General features: G+C 37.7%; 1 protein-coding gene across 1 annotated transcript in view; it reads right to left on the reverse strand.

Moving 5' to 3' along the window:
- Window positions 1-1,357: 1,357 nt before the first annotated feature.
- enpp6 (ectonucleotide pyrophosphatase/phosphodiesterase 6) overlaps window positions 1,358-19,480 on the reverse strand; it is a 28,962-nt gene continuing 10,839 nt past the window's right edge. Inside the window, exons 2-8 of the mRNA XM_057850705.1 lie at window positions 11,274-11,453; window positions 7,993-8,104; window positions 7,015-7,156; window positions 6,742-6,921; window positions 6,473-6,610; window positions 4,771-4,897; window positions 1,358-4,441 (exon numbers count right to left, since the gene is read on the reverse strand). Coding sequence (XP_057706688.1) covers window positions 4,233-4,441; window positions 4,771-4,897; window positions 6,473-6,610; window positions 6,742-6,921; window positions 7,015-7,156; window positions 7,993-8,104; window positions 11,274-11,453 — 1,088 coding nt within the window. The 3' untranslated portion in view covers window positions 1,358-4,232. The remainder of the gene's footprint in view (window positions 4,442-4,770; window positions 4,898-6,472; window positions 6,611-6,741; window positions 6,922-7,014; window positions 7,157-7,992; window positions 8,105-11,273; window positions 11,454-19,480) is intronic.

Consider the following 19,480-nt stretch of genomic DNA (forward strand, 5'->3'; position numbering starts at 1 on the left):
GCACTTTGGACTGATATTTGTTCATTTATGTTAGGCTACTTATTCATTACCTTATGATTTAAAAAAGTTAATGCTTGCAAGATTTTCAAAATATATTCCATTTCACTGTGCATAATATAAGTCATTTGTACTTATTTTTCTGAATGTATGTTACCTATAACTTTTTTTTAAACAAAAAAAAAAAGTAAATATTTACATTAACTTCAATTTTAATATACATCCTATATTCTTAAGTAGTTAAAATTGAGATTTGGCATTTAGTATGTGAGGAATTGAGGGAAAATAAAAATTAGGAGATGGAGGTTGGGGTTATTATTATTATTTTTTTAACTTTTATTTTGCAAATCATTGAAAAAATACCATTTTGAATGAAAATCAGTTTTTGTATGTGTTATAGAACTGTGCTAAAACAGTTTTCTTTGCATTTCTGTAGTTTAAGAGGTTTGACCTTCCCTCCCAAAATGAGAGAAAAGAATAAAACAAAATAAATCAAATTTCTGGCTCCATGGCGGCAAGAAATTCTCGCCACTTTCAACCCTGAATATAACAAGGGTCGCGATGCAGAAATCGTAGACATCAAGGAGTGGTCGAGATGTTCTTTTTCATATATTTACCCTCTTAAATGTTTTTTCTACTTTTTTTATGTTTGGATCGATTATTTATCATCTAACATATCGGAGAAAATGCAACAGTAAAAAAAAACAAAAAACAATTAAACAATAGTTATGAGGTAGATATCTGTGACTTTTTTTACACACGCCATTTTTTTCATTGTGACATCATTTGTTTAAAAATTTTAAATACGTGAATGAATAATTTTTTTAAGTGTTTTTTTTTTTTTAAAGGAAATATGACACATCAATTAATGATTCAAAGATAAAAACCCACAGACATTTTGAAAAATATAATTAATTACCTTCGTTTTATGGCTGGGTTGAAACCAAAGCGGTTGCGCAACGTCTGTAAAGTGTAAACGGGGGTTTTCAGGGTAAAACGGGCAAATTAAAAATAGTTCGGGGGCTTAATGCGCCATGAATCTGCTATGGCAGAATATAGACATATTGTTCTATCAAAAACAACAGTTGTTTTGGCTTAAAATACAGCAGTTTATTCCAAAGAGGAGTGCAAGAGCAGAAACTGCTTTTTCAGTCTTGTCTGTGTTTTCCGCCATATATATATGTTTATGTATATTGTATATATATATATATATATATATATATAATATATATATTTTTATATATATTTTTTATGTCTCTGGGTCAGATGTGGGGTCTTCCTGGGTATCCTACCATAGAGTCCCTTTTCATTCAGACACCGACGGATAGTACGGGTTGACATTGTTGTACCCTCAGACTGCAGGACAGAACTTGTTTGAATGTTAGTCCAAGTTTTTTATCCACCATCCGCACAATTTTTCGTTGAAATCCCTCGTCAATTTTTCTTTTCCGTCCACGTTTAGGGAGGTTAGCCACAGTGCCATGGGCTTTACACCTACTGATGACACTGCGCGCGGTAGACACAGGAACATTCAGGTGTTTGGAGATGGACTTGTAGCCCTGAGATTGGCCATGCTTTCTCACAATTTTGATTCCCAAGTCCTTAGACAGTACAAGAAAATAAATAGATGCCCAGTCCATTTAAAAAAGAAAAAAAAAAATGCTTGTTTTTATTTAATGCATCATTGAGTGATTCCGCTCCAGCTGCTGACTTACACACAATGAGTTGCCACAGCAACTGTTTAATAAGTTAAACGATGATTGACGCATGTGGCGCTTTGAAGATCGAGTCTTTGGCAAGATCAAATCTTAACCGTCTGTTAATCATCATTTACTTTAATGAGCAACTGCTGTTCACTAGAATAAAACTCTGACAGTATTCAAGACAAGCCTACTGAAACTTTTAGAACAAATACATTTTATTGATTGACTAATCTAAGATATACAGATGTGAAGTGAATATCAAACAGAAATTTTATTGATTGAATAATATAAGATGTACAGATGTAAAGTGAATATCAAAATATGCTTTATATAGAATATTTCTCGTTTTGGCATTTTTTGTTTTTGTTTTTATTAACTAAGAATTATCTAGTCAAAATTGTCTTTGAATGTTTTAATTGATGCTTCAATGGCCCAAGTGATACGGAGATGTGAAGGATCTGGTCTGCTGGAGCGTGCGAGCTTACAATTGGTTGGGAACATTTTTTTTTTAATCGACAGAGTGGCTATAACTGACACACCTTTCATTGCTTATCGACCAGGAGCAAAATTTGGGACTATGTGACTGCATTTCATATCAAGAGAAATGAGGAATTCCTTTGTACGTGGGAGCTTTCCCTCTACCGTTCCAAGGTAAAGTTGACTTCAGTCAGTTACAAGGTGAGGTTGACTTCAGAGAAATTATTGTCTGTGCAGATTTATAAAGAACCTTAAACGATAGCAATTTTAATTGCTGAAAAAAACAACCTGCTTATATGTGGTCAGCTACACAAATTCCGATGTTGCATGAAACCCAACTTGATCAAAAACGCAAAAAATATTAATCTAAAGCATAGACTTCATAAATATTGATGTGACACTTTGTCACTCTTTGCGTGACGCCTTACCATAGGGGGCCGAGCTTGAATCTTCATTCAGTAATAGTCGAAGGCGGCACACGGTCATGTCAAAGCCGGGTTTAAGCTTGGATTTTGGAAGAACTACGAAAGCTTTACTGCATACAAACAGGAAGGATTGTCTCAGGAGTGATTTGTTCGAGGATTCAAGGTAAATATTATATTTTTCGCACCATGCATGCATTTTGAAACATTGTGAAAAAAAAATCAATGGGAGAATAGGAACCGCTACGGCATTGGGGTCATTCTTTGACATAAATACGTAAAATAGATGTGTAACTGCCCGGTTTTTAACTCTTTCAACAAAGAATCGAGACACCTTTACGTCCATATCTATAAAGAATTCAGTGATTGAAGCATTTATTCACAAGAATTTTCTTCTTTGCTTACACATGGAGGCGGCTTAAAGACGAGCCGCACATTCGCCATATTTACATAAAATACACGCTACCTGCACGGTTTCTTTTGCTTTTAACCAAGATTCGAGACGGTTTTATGTCCATATCTATACAGAATTCAAGGATTTAAGCATTTATTCACAATAATTTTCGCCAGAAAAGCTGTGTTTACGCTAGTAACCCTAAAAGAGTAGCATTGTACTTCGACAATATACGTAAAATAAACGTTATTTGCACAGTTTCTTTGCTTTTAACCAAGAATCGAGACTGTTTTACGTCCATATCTATGATGAATTTGGGGCTCTAAGCATTATTCACAAGAATTTTTGCCAGAAAAGCTCTGTTTACACCAGGTGACCGCTAGCCTCATTCGCTAACAATATATAGTGTATAACGATTATAAAGGACTATTCGATTCTATAAAAAGTTGTGATTGTATGAAGAATTTATTAATATTCTATTTACATATTATTTATAATTGATTCTGCATGTTTTCCTCAAGTATTAAGTTTCTGATGTTACATTGAGTGATTTAGCTGTTGAAAATTTGCAGTAAATGAAAAAAAAAAATGAAGTTGCTATTTTAGTCAAAAACTTATATGGTAAATATTGCTATTGAGCCTGAATTTGGTGATTTTTGTGCATGTAGTGTAGAATCTGAGACGTTTATAGTCATTTTAAGTTGTGTTATACTTATATAAAAATAATTAATTGGGATTTTATAAGGGAATGACTTCGAATTTTTTTATGCCGCTGCTCATGGAGACTCATATTGCTAAGGTAGGTGCCTGTTTTGGTTTTAGGTCGGTAGCAGCTTTGGTTTTGAAAATATTTGAATCTGAAGTTTTTTAAAATAGGCCCCATAAGAATCGGCCCCATTTCCCGCGTCATGTCAATAGGTTATGAAGTCTATGTCGAAAGTAAAATAAAAATTTTGCATTCATAGTTCCTAATCTCAGTCAGAAAAATGTTAAATGTCTGAATTATTAAAAAGACATTGACTTGAAAATACCTCAGCACTAAACGCATCTCTATGTAGTAACAATGTTATTTTTGATCTGGAATTTCATAACTGCAGATTTTGTTCTTTTAATCACACTCCTAAATACAGTACCAATCTTAAGATTGGCTTCAAGAATCAATATTAGTGATCAAGCTCTTGGAGCTTCTATAAATTGGTGCAAAATATCTGTAAACTATATCAACTTTGGTGTCTTTTATTAGCAAAGTGCTAAGAGTGTTCCTAATAAAGCCATGTAGCAGGTCCACTGGGTTGTGGCTAAGTGGAAAGTAGGTGAAGAGTTGAGGAGCTTCTCAACACGAGACCAGGAACCATTATTTGGTAATGGTTCTACTCCAAGTGTCCGACACATCACATTATAGACATCCACAGATCGAATAGGAGCAGCACGGAAGTTCTGCTTGAAGTCTATGAAAGGAAGAGGACATCATTAAATCAAAATGGTTGGAAATGAAAGCCTTGTCATGTACTGTATTAATTTAAAATAATGGAATCTCAAAAGACAAGTAGAAAAAAAACTACTGTATGCCAAATCTACATTTGCTGGCAGCTAACTGCTGACATTAGTCAACTAACGCTACCTGCTAGTTGGCTCATGACAGCAGTCAAACCGCAAATCCCCGTTACAAGTTGTCAAGGTAAGAGTTTTGATCGATTTGATTTTTGTTTTAACAACTTTGACATGATCCAAATCAAAATGAGATTTAAACAGTGAAACTACAACTCATTAGCAATACCAGGTCCTGCTGCCAAGAAAAAGCCTCCCATGTCTCGAAATTCGTTGTCGTAACCGTGCCAGCCATTTTGCCATGCCGAGGCTTGCCCACTCGAGTCATTTTTCCAGTATGGCAGATTAGCCTTATTCTGGACAGAACACATTAACAGTCATTAAATGAACACTCTGCAATGCGTAAAGCAATTTTATCTATAGACTGTATTTGTTTGGATACTGTGTACACTGCTGGCCAAAAGTATTGGAACCCCTGCAATTTCTCCCAAAAATGATTGAAATTACAAATGCTTTGATAGTAATATCCTCACGTATTTTGCTTGAAACGAAAAAACACAAAAGAGAATGGAAACATTTTAAATCATCATTTTCATACACAAAACTTCAAAAATGGGCCGGACAAAAGTCACATTGAGCATGGAGAAAAGAAAGAAGACCAAAGAACTGTCTAAGGACTTGAGAAGCAAAATTGTGAGAAAGCATGGGCAATCTCAAGGCTAAAAGTCCATCTCCAAAGACCTGAATGTTCCCATGTCTACCGTGCGCAGTGTCATCAATAAGTGTAAAGCCCATGGCACCGTGACTAACCTCCCTAGATGTGGCCGGAAAGGAAAAATTGATGAAAGATTTCAACGAAAGATTGTGCGGATGGTGGATAAAGAACCTCAACTAACATCCAAACAAGTTCAAGCTGTCCTGCAGTCCAAGGGTAAAACAATGTCAACCCGTACTATTCGTCGGTGTCTGAATGAAAAGGAACTCTATGGTAAAAGGAACTCTATGGTAGGATACCCAGGAAGACCCCACTTCTGACCCAGAGACATACAAAGGCCAGGTTGGAGTTTGCCAAAACTTACCTGAGAAAGCCAAAAACGTTTTGGAAGAATGTTCTCTGGTCAGATGAGACAAAAGTAGAGCTTTTGGGAAAAGGCATCAACAGGAAAAAAAAAAACCGAGGCCTTCAAAGAAAAGAACACGATTCCCACAGTCAAACATGGCAGAGGTTCCCTGAAGTTTTGGGGTTGCTTTGCTGCCTCTAGCACTGGACTGCTTGACCGTGTGCATGGCATTATGAAGTCTGAAGACTACCAACAAATTTTGTAGCATAATGTAGGGCCCAGTGTGAGAAAACTGGGTCTCCTTCAGAGGTCATTGGTCTTCCAGCAGGACAATGACCCAAAACACACTTCAAAAAGCACTAGAAAATGGTTGGAGAGAAAGCACTGGAGACTTCTAAAGTGGCCAGCAATGAGTCCAGACCTGAATCCCATAGAACACCTGTGGAGAGATCTGAAAATGGCAGTTTGGAGAAGGCACCCTTCAAATCTCAGAGACCTGGAGCAGTTGGCCAAAGCAGAATGGTCTAAAATTCCAGCAGAGCATTGTAAGATACTCATTGATGGATACCGGAAGCTGTTGTTTGAAGATATTTTGTTGGTTTGGCTGAGGGTGCCAATACTTTTGTCTGGCCCATTTTTTTAGTTATGTGTCAAATGACAATGATTTTTTTTTTCATTCTCTTTTGTTTTTTGTCATCGCAAGCGAAATAAATGAAAATATTACTGCCAAAGCATTTGTAATTGCAATCATATTCTGGGAGAAATTGGGCATTATCTGACCGAACTGCAGGGGTGCCAATACTTTTGACCAGCAGTGTATTTCCATCTAACTGGGAGTCCTAATTTGAACCAGACTTGTTAATGATGTACCTCAGCGATGAACCAGCCAGGCTCAGCCACCAGTGTCAGAGGGGCAACAAACTTTCCTCCTTTATAATGGAAGCGTTCAGGAATCTCTTCTCTGGCATAAACATGCATGTTTGGGACTTTTGACAAAGCTGTTTTTACCTGGAGAAAAAAAAGGGACGTATACAGTATATTGAGTCTAAATCTACATGTTGCTGATCTTGGTGCCTGTTGGTTCGCAATCCATAAACGTTTTGAAGTATGAAGAGTGACAAACACAGTTCTGGTCTCACCTGTTGGTACTTCTCTCCTTTGACCCACAAACTGACTACTGGTCCTTTGTCCATCATCTTGACAACATCTGGCATTTCGATATACTTGTCCAATTCTATTACCTTTTCCATCCATTGAATTTTTGTCATTCCATGGTCTGAAAATAGCACAATGTTGACTTTATTCTCCATGCCCTTCTCCTGCAAAAAAATATCGTAAATTACAATGAAATTTGTAAAGTCCATTATATGAAAAAAAAATCTGTAATTGTAACACATCTCCAGCTAACTTACTATGATTTTGCTGTTGAGCACCTGCATTGCTGTATCGAGTTGTTGAACTGCTGCTTTAATCTGTGAGGAGTCTGGACCAAAGTGGTGTCCTTCTACATCTATTTTTTCATAATATATTGCTGCCATGTTTGCGTTTCCTGACCTACATATTCGAAGGCACACACACGCATGCATATCATTTTTGTTATACGAAAAAACAGCAAACTTTTAAACACAACAAGTAAAAATTGCAAGACAACAATAACAATGTGTAACCATCACTTAAGAACCTAATAGATTGACTCACTACTGTACTTGGCATGTGGGGTGCAAGTAATTTTTTGGTCCACTTGGGGTCGCCATTTACACAAAATAAATGTTCAAAGGAAACAAAACAAAACACGACTGTTACTTTTCACCTATTACTGTCATTATTTTCGCATCAAACCCTGTTCCGTTCTATATTTTTATGTCCTCCATTCTGGTTCTATCTTCGTGCTTTTGCATCATTCACTTGGGGTCCTATTTTTGTGGCGTGGAACGCAACGCAAGTGTGTTTCAGTGCCAGCACAGTCCACAATGCTCATGTTTGGAATTTGGTAGACCGGTCTGTACTAAAGTGGTTTCCAAGTGTCCATTTTACTGCGTGGATCTCCCTGGCCAAATCCATGTTACTTGTCTGAACTTGAACAACCTATTACTTCCTGGCCATCTCACTCGGATAAGAAAGAAAATGCAAGTTCCAAAGCGAGCCAAAGAGGTTGATTTTTGTCTGCTTAATATTATTCGGTTACTCTAACAAAAAAATCTGATGAATTGTTTTAAAGTGTGTCATACACCGACTCGGAAAAGCTAAGAGACAACTACAGCTAAATCACCGTATGAACTGTGAAAGAAGTATGCGATTGTTGCTCTGTAAAAGCAGCTCGTCTGTTCAGCATTATGTGCTCTTATAGACAGGTCTTTATTTATTTATCTAATCCAATGTGTTTTTCTTACCTGAGTAAATTGAGAGAGAGTTCAATTGAATCAGTAAGGTTTTGTATTGATGGATTGTAGACGTACTCTTCACAGAAGGTTGGGCGAATCCCCAGAATCTCCACTTCACAGCCTATCAACAAACATAGGCAGGTAAGATGCAATCAATGTTCATACATTCATACAGCATTTGGTCTTTTCTGTGACTTTGTAGCTGAACTATTTATTTATCTGGTTTATCAAACTTGATTTCAGATTAAAATTTATGGCAGACATGTTTGCAGGTACAATAACAGCACTGTACATAACAGAGCCTCCCCTCTTTGTTCATTTAATTCAATTCTAATGGTTGGAAAACTCATTGTCATCATTCCACCTTGTTATGACCAGTGTTGTTAATCTTACTGAAAAAAAGTAATTAATTATAGTTACAAATTACTTCTCCCAAAAAGTAATTGCGTTAGTAACTCAATTACCTGAATGTAAGAGTAATTAGTTACTTGGCAAAGTAATTGGTGATAATTACTTTTTTTTTTTCCTCAAAAAAACAAAAAAACAAAACAAAAAAAACATTGGCCACACTATGTGAAGTTTTTTTGTGAAGGTTTTTGGTACAATTGGCCCGAGCCCAATTCTTTGCCCGAATTTACCCTTCACCCTGAATCAACTGTTAAAAGTTGTTAAAATTGCTCCCATTATTGCATTAGTTCCCTTCTCTCTACTTTCGACAAATGAAAGTTTTAAAACTATTTCATCATTTAAAGATAGATTCAAGTCAAGATTTTGCCGATTAAGAAGTATTTTAGATAAAAAGTTACTTAGGTTCGTTAGGAAGGTTCTCTACAACAGAGCCGTAATAAAAGGTCTACTGCTTTAAGATGGCAGCTGTTTACTAACGCATCTAGTGCCGTGTCTGTCATTTTCATCTAGTTATATCTATATACAGTATATGCAGTGTTGTTAATTTTACTTTAAAATAGTAATTAATTACAGTTACAAATTACTTCTCCCAAAAAGTAATTGCGTTAGTAACTCAGTTACCTGAATGTAAGAGTAATTAGTTACTTGGCAAAGTAACTAGTGATAATTTTTTGTTTTTTTTTCTCAAAAAAAAAACAAAAAACAAAAAAAACAACAACAACAAAAAAACAGGTCACACAATGTGAAGTTTAAAGGATTTGGGGGACAATTGGCCCTAGCCCAATTCTTTACCCTCCACTTAACTAGACACAAGGGTATTGCGATAACTAGCTAGTAACCTTTTCTATGTGTGGAAGTCATTTAAAGTTGTGAATCAACCGTTAAAGTTGTTAAAATTGCTCCCGTTATTGCATTAGTTCCCTTCTGTCTACTTTAAACATGTGTAAGTTTTAAAACTGTTTCATCATTTAAAGATAGATTTAAGTTAAGATTTTGCCGATTTAGAAGCATTTTAAAATTAAAAAAAAAAAAAAAAAGTTACTTAGGTTCGCTAGGAAGGATCTCTACATCAGGGCCTTCCTGAGAGGTTTACTGCTTTAAGATGGCGGCTGTTTACTAACGCATGTAGTCCTTAAAACATGTTGGCAATGCAGCTGTGTCGGTTTTTGCATCTAGTTCTATAATATGATATCTACCGTGTCATGTGGGCGTAGTTTGTCGGCTATGGCTACAGTCAGGTACTATTGGAGCCACCTAGCATCGCGGTTGCAACGGCGTCTTCCCCACTGCTGCTCTGCACTCGTCCCCGTGAGTCCGTTTCTCTCAGACTTTTTTTATTCAACCAACTTAGTAACGCATAGTAACGCACGCCTTTCCCGCCTCAGTAATGGTAACGGCGTTGCCAAGATGAGAAAAGTAATTAATTAGATTACTCATTGCTGAAAAAAATAACGCCGTTAGTAACGCCGTTATATTGTAACGCCGTTATTAACAACACTGGTTATGACACAAGGCATTGATATCAATTTTTTCAAAGGGGAGTGAGTCTTCATTCGCCTACCTGGCCTAGAGTCAATTAAAGATGATGCACACACACACATTGACATATGGACAAATACAATATGGATTCTTTAACTCAGAGGAGACCATTGCAGTGACAGACGTCAGATTCATTTGAACTGGGAGGGCTGACAATGACTCTTTTATTGTTGTTTTAATCTATAATACAGTGTATCACAAAAGTGAGTACACCTCTGGCATTACTGCAGGTATTATATCTTTTCATGGGACAACACTGACAAAATGACACTTTGACAGAATGAAAAGTAGTCTGTGTTCAGTTTATATAATAGTTATTTTCCCCTCAAAATAACTCAAAATATAGCCATTATTATCTAAACCCCTAGCAACAAAAGTGAGTACACCCAATAGAAAGTACGTACATCCCTAAATGTCCAAATTGAGTACTGCTTGTCATTTTCCCGCCAAAATGTCATGTGACTCGTTCAAGGAGTGCTGTCAGCATTGCTGCAGAGATTGAAGAAGTGGGGGGTCAGCCTGTTAGTGCTCAGACTATACGCCGCACTCTACATCAAATTGGTTGGCATGGCTGTCACCCCAGGGGGAAGCGTATTCTGAACACGGTACACAAGAAAGCCCGCAAACAGTTTGCTGAAGACATGTCAACAAAGCACATGTATTACTGGAACCATGTCCTATGGTCTGATGAGACGGAGGGGCTTTCTTGTGTACCGCCCATTATGGAGGGAAAATGACAAAGAGTACTCAATTTGGACCTTTAGGTATGTACGTAGTTTCTATTGGGTGTACTCACTTTTGCTGCCAGGGGTTTAGATATTAATGGCTATATTTTGAGTTATTTTAAGGGGAAAATAACCCTATTATATAAACTGCACACAGACTATTATATAAACTGCACACAGACTACTTTTCATTGTGTCAAAGTGTCATTTTGTCAGTGTTGTCCCATGAAAAGATATACTTAAATATCTGCAGAAATGGGAGGGGTGTACTCACTGTTGTGATACACTGTACCTTGCATGTGCCACTAAGTGCTAAGAAAGCCACCTTGAGGAAAATGTATTATTTTAAAAGATGCTAGTTTTCAATGAACACCACCTGGTGAATCAGATTTCTCAGGGCTTTCTGAATCCTTTTAAATATATTATGGATCACAGATGATTGCATCCCTAACCTCCTAACAGTTGTGAATTGAGAAACATTGTGGGTTTTTTTCTCATACAGTTATTGGGAAAGTATTGAATCTCATCCTATCCTAGCTTGGTAATAACTGAGCCTTTAAGGGATGCTTCATCTATACACATATATAGGGACTGGGACTATACCCTTAGTGCAATCACCTGGCCAGTAGTACATATACACTTTTTTCCCAAGTTTCTGCAAAGTGACCCATAAAGGCTCTGATCCATTCCACCAGAGAGGCAATCTGCTGTCAGGATTGGTCCCAAGCAGGAACTCCTTCCCAGAGGATTCATCCCACATGTAGTTTCCAACCATTTGATGAGTATCACAGTGACGGCCTGCAAAAGAGAAATAGTAATCATGATTCAGCAGCTATTTATCCTCTATGGTGTTTGTCTATGGTGTTGCAATAGAACAGCTGACTCTGAGTCAATTGCTGGTCAGATATACAAAAGATAAACAACAATTTACAGTCACATTCACACTTGATTTAATTTAATAATTTTAAGACTTCAATTCACCCAACCTTGCGTTCCCTGATAGAACCCATACAAGCAACCTTAATTTATGTTGTATTAATATCATATTTTAACCGATTTTGAGCCCATTTGTTTACCGATTGCTTAGGAAATATAAACCTGTTCTTCCTCTGCCCAAGGTGCACTCTACCAATAAGTATGACGACTGTTCGATTATAAGTTACGATAGTCTCCTTTAAAGCTGGCAAGGCAGACAGACAGACAGAAAGGTATCTGGTGAATTATAGTAAGATGAAAATGAATGCAACTTGTGCTGTTTCACTGGAGGCTGAGGACGAAGCAGCAAAGTATGGGATAAACAGTGGGGCAAGGGCGTAGGGTTGGTCTCAACATTTGTAGGGACCATATAACAACATAACCTGCATGGACACTTTTTGCTGGGGACGGGACATTAATAAGACAAAACAGATTATTGAACGGGGGTCAGTGCCACATTTCTTACATATATGAATCTAACAAATCGATAGGCGGAATTATCAAAACAACATAAATCTGTATTGACTTATACTTTTATGTGTATTGGTTCACCTGATACAACGTTCAGTTCAAACCTTTGTTTTCAAAAACTACTAAAGAAAAATTTTAACGTGTAAGTCTCCTTATTTAAAAAAACGGGGAGGTATCCAAGAATGAGTCCACTTCTGGGGAACACTGGAGCACTCTTAGACTCAAACTAAAATATTGTAATATAAAAGAAATTTGGGGAAAAAATAATGAATACAAATCTGAGATATCCAATGGACCGATCTACAACTTTGGCATCTAAAATATTCTCATGACATTTTAATGTATGATTTCATTTCACATTTTTTTCCCCATGTCAATTCATGTTCAGTGCCCCTCTGAAGTGGACCCATTCTTGGGACTTGCACTCTGAAGCCACTGCATTGCATTACTGTAATGCACATCATGCAAACAATCCAATCCAAATGAGGGTCAGCTAGCTGGACTTCGTTGTTCTTTGTGGAGCCTGGCCTGACCACAGTAGTTTTGCATGTTATCAAGTTCACACAAATTAGTGCTATGCTAACTCTGATGCAGGTCGGACTTTTAGTTACAAAATAAGTGGTGTTTCCCCCACCTACACAACATTGACGTATTTTTAAATTACTTACAGTGGCTTGCGCTGGCCGAAAAAAAAACGTATAATATCCCTACTCTTTGAAGGAGGTGGAGGACGCTGCATGTTGTATTCCTGTCATCGAGGTTGTGTGAGCGCGTGTGTGTGTCCATGTGTCTGTCATCAGCCAATCAAAGGTGTGTTTAAGGGGAGGAAAAAATGGACCGGCACATTCAGCAAGTGAAAAGGGATAAATATAGGTTTGAACATAAAGAAAATAATTCACTTAGGAATGGTAGGGTCTATTTTATCCTTACAACATATGGGAAGACAATCAAAATTACCCATATAACTCCACTCATTGTATAATGCAAATAAGACAGCATAAAAGTTGGTGGGGACAATTTGAGCATCCTGAAAAGTTGGTAGTGTTATGTCCCTACCGTCCCTGTGCAAACCAAAAAGAAGTCTGAACATAATGAAAATAATTCACAAAATAATGGTAGGGTCAATTCTATTCTTACAAAATATGGGAAGACAATCTAGATTACCTTTATAACTGAACTCATTATATAATGAAAATAAGGTTGCTTAAAAGTTGGTGGGGACAATTTGAGCATCCTGAAAAGTTCGTAGTGTTATGTCCCTACCGTCCCTATGCAAACCTACGCCCTTGCACTGGGGTGTCCAAACTTTTTCTTTCAAGGGCCCCACAGACAAACAAACAAACATATTAACCAAGGGAATGGAATAAAGTACATTTTAAGTGATCTTTAATAGCATTGTACACGTATGCTACCAGAAGTATTGGGCAGCTGTACAATCTGTTCTTCAAGAATCAAAATCAAAACAAGCGCTATCTTTACTGAGTTGACTTTGACATTGAACAGAAAGTGTAGCAAAACATCATCATTCACACTGTTTACTGATGTTACTGTATTTTCATTCATACGAATAGAAAAGTTGTGACTGCATTATTTGTGAAAATCTTGTGCTCTTTGGCAAGATCTGATACATTTGAATATTATTGACAATTGCAACTTATGAAGTTCACATACTGTGAACATAATGGCAAATGCCCATCAATCAATCAATGTCCATGCATTGCCTTCAATGGGAATGACTTGGATTCCAATATTTCCACCCATCTGAATGCCAGTTAGCCAGACAGCTACTGCTACACAACACAGAGCGCTAAAGAAACTCATAATGGGATTAAAATGCCTAGGCCAGAGCTGTCAAACTCATTTTGGAATGTGGTTTGACTGAACCCATAAAAATGTTTGACCATCTTAAATTATTACATATACACAACAAATTGAATGTTATCAAATTGTGAAATCAGAAGGTAGTAGAATATTTTTATTGAACAATTATTCATTCACAATTATTATTGAAAGACCTTTAACAAAAATGGCTAAAAGTGACAATAATTTTGTAATTTGGCAGGAAACATAAGTTAATGCTAATGATTTGATGATGATTACGGGCCACACAAAATGATGTGGTGGGCCAGATCTGACCCCTTTGCCTTGAGTTTGACATCAGTAACCATAGCCATAATTTGGATACCACTGATCCTCTTTTCAACATAATCCAGTCACATGGTCAACCTATGAATTATGCCTACGGCTTAATTAAAGTTTTTTAAAAGTTAAGCCCTTTTATTTTGGCAGTAACTTCATTTATTGAAAACAGCATCAACATTTTCTGCTAGCCAAACGACACCATGAAAATACTGCTTTCTATATGTGCCTGTGTGTGAGTTCAGTAGAAATAACAGATCAGCAAATAAACAATGGAACAGGCTTCGCTGCTTGTATGCTATTGGCTGAACAGATTGTTGTTTTAGAGCTCACTAGCGTGGGAAAACGCCACGCAAAGTTTAAATTGGGGGGCTCCAACATTTTGGCCAGCTAAAACATGCCACCTCCTTCTTCGGAGAAGTCATCCATTCATTTACTTACTTGCACTTAATCCTCACTACGGTATGCTTGAGCTAGATTCAGTCTCACTTTGTTTCTGTGAGAACATCGGGATTGGTTGCCAATCAATTGTAGAGATTATACTCTAGGTGCCATGATAGGTAGACTGGAACAATCATGCATACAGTATCTCTTGTTTAGGGAACCTGATGTTCTTGGACCCACAGTAGAGGTAAAATCGGGCCAAAAAAATCCAGCCCGACCGGGGTCCGCGCATATTAAAGCCCGACCCAATCAATTAACTTAATTTGCAGGCTGTAGCCTGAAACAAACCCGAAATTTTATGTTTTATATGTGAGGACTCCGGAGAAGGAGGAAACCGTGGAGTAGTGGGGCAGGACCGAGTCGACAGGTACGCAGCCAAAAGTTGACACAACATTGATCAGTTCTTGGGCCAGACTTTTGAAACCTTTGCTAGTAACTAATGAAAATGATCTGAGGTCCTGACAGCGAAAGTCAACGCACTTGTCTGTGATGTTGCTTAGCACGAAGAGGTGCGGTCCTCGAAACAAATGATAATACAGATATGTGAAGATCATCATTTCTGCCAGTAGTTTTTTAAATGCCTGATCAGTGTCGAGGTGCCAATCTTTCTGCTCTCATGAGAGCAAAGCACCACATTCGTTACATTCAGCGAAGCCGACATAGGTTTCTGTAGCATCTTCAAGAATCAATTTGAAGGCTCTCCACACCCCACTCTTACTGGTGCGTGTTTGTCTTTTTAATTCGCATGACAAATCCAAACACACATACAGCATTTATGTGTTTACATTTAATTCAGCCCAATAAGAAAAGGGCAGATGGGAGAAGCCGAAGCTTATTGAATCCCGCCGAAGATGTTAATTTCTGTCTTTGGCCACGTCTACACGTAGCAGGGCATTTGGCAAAAAGAAAAACTTTTTCGATTGTTTGGCCTATCATCCACAAGCGTATTTAAAGGAGGGTTCTTGAAAACTTCGTGCAGAGTGAAGATTTGCAAATTCTGCGTTTGTGGCGCCATCATGTGGACTCTAATAACTGAAGATTTATCTGTGGAAATGTCACTGACTGCAACAAACTTTGTCCCTACATCACACATGAGACCAATGTTTACATTTGGAGTAAATTACACAGGTTATTTTCAAACTCTCGCAGTACTTCATATTGAAGAACACATGCGAAGGATGGGGGTTTTAGGGGCAATTATTTTTCGCCCATTGTTATGAATGTACTTAAAAATGAATGAATGCGGTTGGCTGTGGAAGCTTTTTTTGCTACGAACGTGCTGGTGTGGATGTAATTATTTTTCCCGACGTATTAGGGCCGGATCCTCGGTTTTAAAAAAAAAAAGAAAAAGCCAGCTAGGTGTAGACATGGCCTATGTCTAGGTCTAAAAAGCAGTAAAAGCAATATGCTTTGCATATTTTATACCAAGATTAATGTCTCCACAACGAAAACATTATTATTCTTATTCACATATGTTAATTATTCATTTTATACAGTATCTTTTCCATATACTCAGTAAACTAGACATTTGAATCAGGAGCTCGGTAGACACAGCAGATAATTGTGTTTTTACAATTGGGGATTAGGAGTTCAATTGCAATACATTCCAGGAGATTGTCAATCATAATTGCAACACCCCCTCCCCCTTAGATGTTCGATACTTTTGTGTCATGTTATATCCGTGCAAATTAAAGTCAGAGCCGTTGTTGTCTTTAGTAGATAATCCTTAATGTGTTCAAGATTCTTGTAACTCCTGCCATTGATAAGTTTCAGCTCCCGTCCACATCCACGAGTTGTTATACTGGTCGGCTGTGTAGTATTTACAGTTATCCAGCTATTGTAGTCAGTTGGTCAAGACTCGTAATAGCTCTTATCTTCATATCTTGCGTCTTGACAAGGATCCTGCAATCCGAGACCCAGGTGTTGGCTGTTTTCCCAGCTTTCTTGAGCTGACGTGCTTTTTTTGCAATTTCGGCATTTCGGCGAGTTAAGTTGTCATTCAAAAAAATCTTCGACCCTTTCAGGTGGCGGCGCTGGTTAAGCAGGGCAGTCTTGGTCTTGTGGTATGCCAGCTTCATGAGCACCGTCGCCGGTCCTCTCCCCCCAGATGGGAGCAGAAGGCAGCGACGGATGTCCAGCGATTCCATGTTTATTCCATACTCTTTCAGCTTAGCAATTGCCAGTTGCGCCACTGTGTCCCCTGGGCCAGGCATCAGTTGTAATCCAGAAATGATGAGCTCATTTGCGCGTCGGCACTGGTCGAGATCGTCAGCCAAAATTTCCAGCTTCTTGATGCAAACATCTCTCTCCTCGACCGCCTGCTTGAGTTTCTCGTTTTCAACGCAAATTAAATGGAGCTCTCTGACGATTTCTTGATTCTGGTTTTGAATCAAGCCAGTCAAGGAGACCTCCAACTTCTGTATGGAGGATTTTATTTCATCCAAGTCTCCAGGTTTCAAATTCTTTGGAGCCATACTGGGAGTCGAGCTTGCTGGCCCTGACCGCTTATCGGTTAAGTTAAGAGAGTGCTTCAGAGTGCGTCTGTACGCGGCGAAGGCTGAGCAGTGAATCACAGCAGACACAGACACATACATGAATAAATATAAAGTATCATTTTATTACCCTTTACAATCTAATCTTTTTCTGCGTGTCAAACAAAGTTTTAATTTTGCTACCTTGTATTTGGTGGCTGAATTGTAATATCATATCGTATTTAGATAGTTTTCTTTGCAGTTTTTCTATCTGAGTCTATCTGTTTCTTCACTGTGTCACTAGTGCACGGATCTGATGAGCACCAAAAAGGCTGCAAAAATAAACCATTAAAGGTTCTGGTGAAATCCTGAAGAACAAAGCATCGTAAATTGTTTGCCTTTTGGAGCAAAAAAAAAAAACAACAACAAAAATTTTCTAGTAAATCTTATATGAATAGCAACAAAAGTACATACTGTATATTGAAAGGGCGTAGGTTTGTGGTTTCATTATATAATGAGTTCAGTTATACAGGAGATTTAGATTGTCTTCCCATTTGTTGTAAGAAAAGAATTGACCCCACCAATATTAAGTGAATTATTTTCATTATGTTCAAAATTACATTTACCCCTTTTCACTTGCTGAATGTGGAGTCCATTCCTCCCCCTCCCATCAAACGCACATTTGATTGGCTGATGATTTGACCCACCCCCGACACACACGCATGTTCACACTCACACAGCCCCGATAGGAATACATGTCCACAACATGCCGTCTCCTCCACCCCCTTCAAAGACAAGGGATATTAGAAGTTTTTTTCGGCCAGCAGCAGCCACTGTAAGTAATTTAAAAATAAGTCAGTGTTGTTTAGGTGGGAAACACACCACTAATTTTGCTACTTGAAAGTCCGACCTGCATCAGAGTTCACATACATTAAACTGGGTGAACTTGTTAACCTGCAAAACTCGAGTAGGAAGCTGCTTATCGAGAAGTGTCTTTCTGTTTGTGTTTTCTACTGTTAACGTTAATTAAACTGTGAAAAATGTAGTGAACACTGCTGGAGACTATAGAACCAGTAAAATGTGAGCAAAACGCTGCTTAGAGAAAGACAGGTGCAGCATAACCTGAAATGTTGCTCACACAACACAACATAATCATAATTAACTATGTACTTAAAAAGAAAGAAACGGGGGTTTTTGGGGATGCCACAAGCTACCCATACTACTGTTGCAAACAACTGGTCGATCGTGATCGACGTAATGAGTACCCCTGATTTAGCATATAAATTAATTTGGTTCATATTCGTGAGAAATGTAGCTCTGACCCCTGTTCACCCAATCTGGGCTTACTAATGTTCCATCCCAAGCAAAAAGCGTACATGCAGGTTATGCTGTTATATCGTCCCTACCAATGCTGAGACCAAACCTACACCCTTGATATACAGTATGTCCAACAAATTGTCTTCATTTTTCCATGCATCAAAATGTTCTGCTTTATGCCTTAGTGAGATATTGTAACAGTTCTGTACATCAAAATTGACATGAGCCCTTGACTATTGAACAGCGATCTTCTGACTACAATTACACGGTAATATAAGTCAGACTTTAAAATCGTTTACTTCCCTTTACAATGATCCACTAGAACCCCCCCGTCAAACATCTATAAAGATTTGATGATGTTTTACGTACGTCACGAGACCTGTTCATTTTACACCGTATTGGGCACGAAGGTCACATTGGTACAATTTTTTATTCCTGAATTTTTCAGACTATAAGGCGCACCTGATTATGAGGTGCATAAATGTACTGAATTTGTGATTTGTTGATAAATGATGAATGTATGTCTTGAGCACCAATAAAATTGGCTCAAGGTCATTAAGCACACCCAGAATTCAATCTTCGGGGGGGAGAAAATGATTTTAAGTGTGCCTTTTAGTGCTGTAAAGAACTGTTTATATTTAATGATTCCAGGCATTTAAGATCAATCAAGATTAACAAAGTCTGGTTCAATGAGGATAAAGACCATAAAAGGCTGTTTATGTTTAATCATTCCAGGCATTTAAGATCAATCAAGATTAGCAAAGTCTGGTTCAATGAGGATAAAGAGCAGTAAAGTAACAGTAAAATGTCTAAATTTGATGTTTAGTGATGTCAAACATTGCACTCCATCATGTATTACTGCATGTGTGTTCCATCGGCATCCCTTTAGATCAGTTACATCAAAGGTAGTACATCCAATAAAAAAAATAGTCCATATGAAGCACTACAAAGAAAAGTTAAACTTTTGTCCTTGTCAGGTGTCATAAAAAGTTCATTTCCGGGCACGTG

This window comes from Corythoichthys intestinalis, chromosome 11, assembly GCF_030265065.1.
Source record: "Corythoichthys intestinalis isolate RoL2023-P3 chromosome 11, ASM3026506v1, whole genome shotgun sequence".
Taxonomy (NCBI): Eukaryota; Metazoa; Chordata; class Actinopteri; order Syngnathiformes; family Syngnathidae; genus Corythoichthys; species Corythoichthys intestinalis.